Source organism: Pseudozyma hubeiensis (assembly GCF_000403515.1).
Source record: "Pseudozyma hubeiensis SY62 DNA, scaffold: PHS59, whole genome shotgun sequence".
NCBI lineage: Eukaryota > Fungi > Basidiomycota > Ustilaginomycetes > Ustilaginales > Ustilaginaceae > Pseudozyma > Pseudozyma hubeiensis.
This window is the reverse complement of record NW_012133841.1, coordinates 36,880-43,139: the sequence shown is the minus strand read 5'-3', so window position 1 is coordinate 43,139 and position 6,260 is coordinate 36,880. Positions and strand designations below refer to the sequence as shown.

Below are 6,260 nucleotides of genomic sequence, written 5' to 3'. Positions count from 1 at the left end.
ATCACGCTTTCAGCTGCCGAACGGTTCAAGACGATGCATTGAGCGGTATGTGACACACCTCGCCGTTGTCCAGCCTGCTCGTGTCACTGGATCGGCGACCGGCCCGACTGGCACCCTTTTTCTTGCGCGGCCTTCGTTAATGCAAGCCTCAATTCATCCTTCACACACTCATGCAGCCTGTGAACAAGTTGATGCGGATCTGAGCGCCAAGATAGCATTGCAACGCGATGCTAGAGTACAACAAGCGATCACAATTCACGACAAGCTTCGGTACGACATTGCACAAAGTGACAGCGAGGACGCGCTTCTACGCCCGCGCTGCAGCGGAGCGCCCCTTTCCCACCCGGGCCATTTTTTTCTGCATAATTTCATGTTCCCGAAATGCCGAAGAGAAAAATAAAATACAATATTATTTTGCCGCGCACCGCGCACGAGCGCCTCGCAGTTGCTAATTGTGCCGCGCTGGCGCGTGCAGAGCGGCAATCCATGCAACAGTGGCGCCTGAGAGTCTCGAATGTGTGCTCTTAGAAAGCAAAAGCCGAGGCAATGTCGGCCATTTCGCCGGAAAGGCAAGCCAGAGTGCCGATCCAGCTATCTCAAGGGTGAACGGAAAATTTTGCCCAAGCCGAGATCTCTTCCCCCGGATCGTCGCGTGGCTGTATGCGCCCAAATTTATTTTTTTAAAAGAAATTTCCGCTCAAATCCGACGAAGCGATTTTGGACATGACGGTGCCTTGGCATGTACAGCGGCGATTCAAGCAATTGTGGCTTCGAATGCACATGCGATGTGATTACAGCGAGAGTTCCGTGACAATTGCCAGCGACCAAGTCTGAAAGTCGGTCTCACTCTCCGTTTTGACGTCTCACGGGTGAGCGAACATGTGTCCCCCCCGAGATTTTCTCCTGCCAAAAGTTCGTCGCGTGGGTGTATGCGCTCTAATTTTAATTTTAATTTTCCGCGCGTCTCCGCGGAAAGTGGAGTCCATCATGCAAGCCTCGTCCGGCAGTATCGTGTGTCGTTGGTGATGAGCATCGTATGTGTTTCTCATTTGGTCCGAAGTTAGCTCTGCCACGTATGTGCTTGGGAGTCGTACAGCACGACAACGACGCTACTGCGCCTTCAGCCACCAGCCACGAAACTGAGCAAACGTGTTAACCTTTGTGCATTCTGATTGCTTTCACGGGCTCGACGAGTGATGGTGCTCGACGAACGATGGTGCATGTACCGAGATCTCTCATTGGTAGAGATACGTCTCAAACTGCGCTGTCAGCGCCATCGCTGGCAAATCGTTGCGAGAGTCTGTCGATATTCGCTGTGTCGTTTGGCCATTGTGTTGAGAGAATCGCCTCTTTGGTACGAAGTGCTGACCTCGCTTTCCCAGTATGAGCCTCAGAGTCTCGGGCTGCACGCTACGAGACGCTCGTGAACAGTGTGAGAGGATGTATATATTGCTCTTTGTGTGTGCTATCAAAACGACCTCGACCAGCGTACATCCGTCAAGACCCCCGCCCTCGCACCACCACCACCACCACTCGCACCACCACCACCGCTCCTCGCACCACGCCATGGCCGCCCCACTCGGACACCGTCAGCTTCGTCGCTACCGCGACTACAACGTCCCGAAGCTGACCGTGACTTACCCTCCGGCCTCTCACATCGTGCGCAACGCCGACGGCGTCGCTGCTCTCCTCGCCGTCCACGGAGAGTACGTCCTCGTTGACGACGACATATATCGCGCCCTTCTGGGCAAGGAGATCGCCGTTTCGAAGGAAGGTGATGTGATCCGGGGTCACTCGTACCTCCACCACCACGTGGTTCGCCCCCGCTCCAACTATCGCGTCGTGCACAGGAACGGCAACAAGCTCGACAACCGTCGACTCAACCTCAAGAGGGTCAAGGAGCAAGGAAGAACTCTTCCTCGGGAGCGCTTCATGCCTCCCTGGATCCGACACTCACGCCAAGTCACTCGAGAAGAAGCTCAAATTCGCGATGCGTACCATCGCGGTCGTCTCACGGTCAAGGTTCGAGGAGGTCGAAGAAACGATTAGATGTCGACGGCTATGTACATATGCTTTCGAAAGCTTTAGCATCCTTGCAATCTATTTCGTGGAATCTTCGCTTTATCATAGGTGCTGAGATTGGCGTTGAAGTACATGTCCAGGTTGTTTTGGATGTAGTCGTAGGTTGGTCGGTTTGCAGGATCGCAACCGACACGGTCAGGTTGACCGTCCCTCTGATATACGCGAACGTAGTCGATCGCCATGTGAGCCGGGAATCTGAGCAGATCAAAGTCCGGTACCTGGAAGGACTCGGAGATGGCTACGTTGAGAATCATGAACATGGGCTCGGTGGGAATCAGACGTTGGCTGATATCTAGTTCGGGTACGGGTCCGATGGCCTGACCGTTCAGCGTCCACGTAGGTCTGCCGTCCATGTACCAGGTGACCGAGGCTTGTCCATCTTCGTTCCAATCGGGATCGTACTCGACACCAAAGGTCATGTAACGCCCATTGGGAGAGAGTTCGTATGCAACAGGGGGTACATCACTGAGCGCGGAAACGGCTTCCTGGATAGCACCACCCTTGTAGTCGTTGAGACGGGTGTTGGCGTCCCAGATGCGGACATCGCCACGAGCGGTGCTGTTGCCGTAGAAATAATCGACGTCGAACGGTGCCATTTGAAGAGATTGGGAGGTCTCACCATGTCCTTGGCCGACAGCGATCTTGGCCTCCAGGATATCGAGCTCGGGTGCGGAACGCGCGATGTTGCGGTTAGGGCCGGGATGCTCGGTGCCAGGGCAGTTGCACGAAGTGAATCGCATACCGGGGAGCCAAGAGAGCTCATTGTTGTAGCTAGCCGAGAAGAGACCGTTGGCGTTGAGTGCCGCGGGTGGTCCGGTACCGTTAACGTACGTCTGGTTGGGCAAAGCGCCCGTGTCGCAGCCTTGGTAGGAGTAGGGCCACATGCCTTCGTTAGTCGCACCGTATCCGGGACGGCCCAGGTTGCCCTGTGTCCAGAGACCGGGCCACAAGCCGGGGGCGGTTGCAGAACCAGGCAGACGAGCCGAGATCTCGTAGTAGGCACCCTGGAAGCACACCTTGTTCCAACTTTGGATCATGCCGGAGCGGAAGTTCTTGTTGTTGGTCTCTCTCTCTTCGACGGAGATGATGAGGGCTCCACCGGTGGTGTTGACGGCTTCGGGAGAGTACCATTCGTAGTCGCCCGTTCCCCAGTACCAGAGATCGACTGCTTCCCAGTACGGATCATCACCGGGATAGAAGGAACGGCCTTCCTCGTTGAACTCGTCGGAAAAGACGAGGTGCCAGTCGGAGCCGTCGACGGGGGATCTGCGCCGCATCGCTGCCTGTGGAGTGTCGGGATCAATCAAGCCGCGTTGCGAAAGAGCTGTGAGCCGTTCAGGACTTGTGCGATTGATATCGATGCTGTCAAAGACTTTGCTCAAGACCACGACGAGCGGGTATCCGAGGAAAAGTGCAAGCAAGCCCATGGCTAGCAAGATCAGAGTCAAGACGTTGAGCAGTCCGCGGATACTGATACACGAGCCAGAATGACGGTCGAGACCCTTGTCAGAGTAAAGGTAGTCGTCTTCATCGTCATCATCAGTGAGCAGCGGTGCCGCTGGCATGCGACCGTTGTACCCTCTGCCCTGCTGAGCATAGGATGACGCGTTGTAGTACTTCTGAGACGAAGAGCCGCTACTTGAATCGGTCTGGACTGAGGGCCGAGAAGAGACCATGCTGGGCGGATTATCCGCTCTGTGGTAGGCTGCTCCTGATCTTGCAGGCATTGTGAGGATCTATATGTGTGTACCTGCGGGCAGAATCTACTTTCAGCGCTGAACGTGAGCTGACCAGTCAAATAGTAGGTGCCACTTGTCGATAATGGTGTTGGTGGAAAGGAAACAAGAGGACGTCAGGAGGACGGTCTGTCGTGGTTGAAAGGCAAAGGGGAGCTCGAAGCGTTGTTCGACGAAAGGAGAGAAGCCGGCGCTTCGAAGTCCGAGTCGATGGTTCAGATATAATTTGAGGAGCAGGCTCTGACCATTGTCACAAGCTCCGCTGTCAAGACGCTAGGCGGAAAGTCTCCGACTGATGGACGATGATCGGCGAGGGGCTCGACCAAGCGAAGAGCAAATGTCTTGGCTCTCCGTGTCGAAATGATCAGAAGCACAGCCCAGTCTTCAGTCTATCACCTCGACCATCATCGGAGTATCCGTCGCCCTCGTGCGTCCTTTCACTTCAGCCGCTTCGTCTTGTCACAAATTACGCCTTGATCAATCACATCAATGTGGCTATTCTGCGCACCGAATCACGATGAACAGAATCTGCCTCCAAACCGTCGATGCGACAGGGTGATACCAATCACGGATGTTCTGCGACAGCCACGGGCACGGAGAGGGGTCTCCACATACATGCGACCTGCAGGGCAAGGTCGGCAAGTGCGAACGCCAAGCAATTTCAGAGCCTGATGCCAAGACTTGCAGGAATCAGGCGGAAACCGACAGCTCAGATTGCGCTGCGATGAGATGCGAAATTTTTTCGCGCTGAGCAGTTGAATTTCTGCATTTGTTTTGGAGGGGCTGAGAACAGCCACGCGACAGAGCTGTCCGACAATGGGTCAGGCTGCATACAGCATACAGCTCGTGCTCTCGCAAGCAGAATGCCAAGAAACTTGGATTCGTTGACAAAGCAGTGGATCCTCCGATCCATCTCGCAAGTCCCTGGCGCTGATTCGTCCCATAAGAGATGTTTCTCTCAGCCAGCCGCTGTCGTACAGTCACAATCAGCTGTCACTCTGTGCCGACGAGGCTTTGATGTGGCCACTACAATCAGTGTTTGACGCTGACCAGTGGCTGTGATGATCCTCGTGTGCTTCTAGACTGAGCCTTGCTCCATCTTGCTTCGACGCTCTGCGAACTCAATCCTGTTGCTGCCTCGTTCTTGATCTCAACACTTGATCCGCACCACCACCATCATCGAGATTGCATCTCCCACCAAGCTTAACTCAATCAGCTATCATTAAAGAGCAGCGACTACAGCACGCTCAGCCTCCCCTGCACATCCGGGAAACAACGTGCGCTCTTCCAACATCACGACAACTTCGCGATTCGCAACACGATGGCACGCTCGACGCAGCTGCTACTAGCATGCCTGGTTTACGTCTGCTTCCAAACCTTGAGCCTGGTATCGGCGGGTCGTCAGCGGTACCAGATTCTTTCCGCAGGTGATGAAGCCATGCTTCAAGGTACCTGGTCATCGGGATCGGGAAGAGTCGTCACCGGAGCAGGCTTCTTCGACCCGCGAACGAGGAGCTTTACACCGCCCAATGTTCCAGGAACAGCTTACAGTTTCACTCGAGATGGCTTCTGGGAGTTTGCAAAGTACCGCGTCACACCGAACCGTAAGTATCTGACCACTCTGACCTCCAACCAGATTGACGTCGACTCCTGACCCTTGAGCTCGCTTTACCTCCTCTTCACACAGCACGGAAACCGCAATGCATCACAAGTCAGCTCATCTGGCAACACGGCAGCTACCTTCTCCACTCGAACGGCACAATCCAGCTCTACCCGATCGCACGAGAGGGTGCGCAACTCCTCACATCAAGCTGCGAGGAAGACGGCGGCAACACTCGACCGGAAGAGATGTACGATGTTTCGGAGGAGTACACCAAGGTAGACACCTGGATCGACTTGCATCACGGCGTCCCCAGTGCTGCGATTAGGCTGACGGATGCCTGGGGCAATCGATCACCCATGCTGTGGAAGATCTACGACCCTCCCATGATGCTGCCCACCGATGCCATGTACTTGGAGTACATCGGCATTCCCTAAGCGATCCGCGAGATTGTACAATGGTGTAGAAGCAATACAGACAATACCTTTGCCATTCGAGTCTTGGGGCAAAAGTGAGGACATGCAAGGTGTGCGGAAGCAAACAAACATTCCGCAAGGGTCTCCGAGCCGTGAAGTCTGTCGTCATAGCGAAAAGTCAGGGACTCTGTTAGACCGTATCCGCGTCGGCTGTGTGGAAAAAAAGCCCTCGCAAATATTTCCGCACCTCACAGTGATCCTTCCGATCGGGTCGATATCGACAATGTCTAGTGCAGCGTCGCAATGATGAGATTCCAGGCTTCTCGTCATTCTCTCAGCACACAGGAGGTCAGAACAATCCACTGTCCGGGCAACGAATTGTCTCGATTAAGGTAAGATGCAGGGCAAAGTCCATCATTGCAGAGA

General features: G+C 54.6%; 3 protein-coding genes across 3 annotated transcripts; 2 read left to right on the top strand and 1 right to left on the bottom strand.

Annotated features, from left to right (window-relative positions):
* Positions 1-1,566: 1,566 nt before the first annotated feature.
* On the top strand, positions 1,567-2,049 carry PHSY_006543 (NADH oxidase; the record flags this gene model as incomplete). Its single annotated transcript, XM_012337143.1, has 1 exon — positions 1,567-2,049. One exon carries the CDS (start codon positions 1,567-1,569, stop codon positions 2,047-2,049), a length of 483 nt encoding a protein of 160 aa, XP_012192533.1.
* Positions 2,050-2,084: 35 nt separating this feature from the next.
* On the bottom strand, positions 2,085-3,758 carry PHSY_006542 (glycoside hydrolase; the record flags this gene model as incomplete). The annotated part of the gene is made up of 1 exon (XM_012337142.1): positions 2,085-3,758. The coding sequence occupies one exon, from the start codon at positions 3,756-3,758 to the stop codon at positions 2,085-2,087; it is 1,674 nt and encodes a 557-aa protein (XP_012192532.1).
* Positions 3,759-5,139: 1,381 nt separating this feature from the next.
* Positions 5,140-5,855, top strand: PHSY_006541 (hypothetical protein; the record flags this gene model as incomplete). Its single annotated transcript, XM_012337141.1, has 2 exons — positions 5,140-5,422; positions 5,506-5,855. The coding sequence occupies 2 exons, from the start codon at positions 5,140-5,142 to the stop codon at positions 5,853-5,855; spliced, it is 633 nt and encodes a 210-aa protein (XP_012192531.1).
* Between the last annotated feature and the right edge of the window lie 405 nt (positions 5,856-6,260).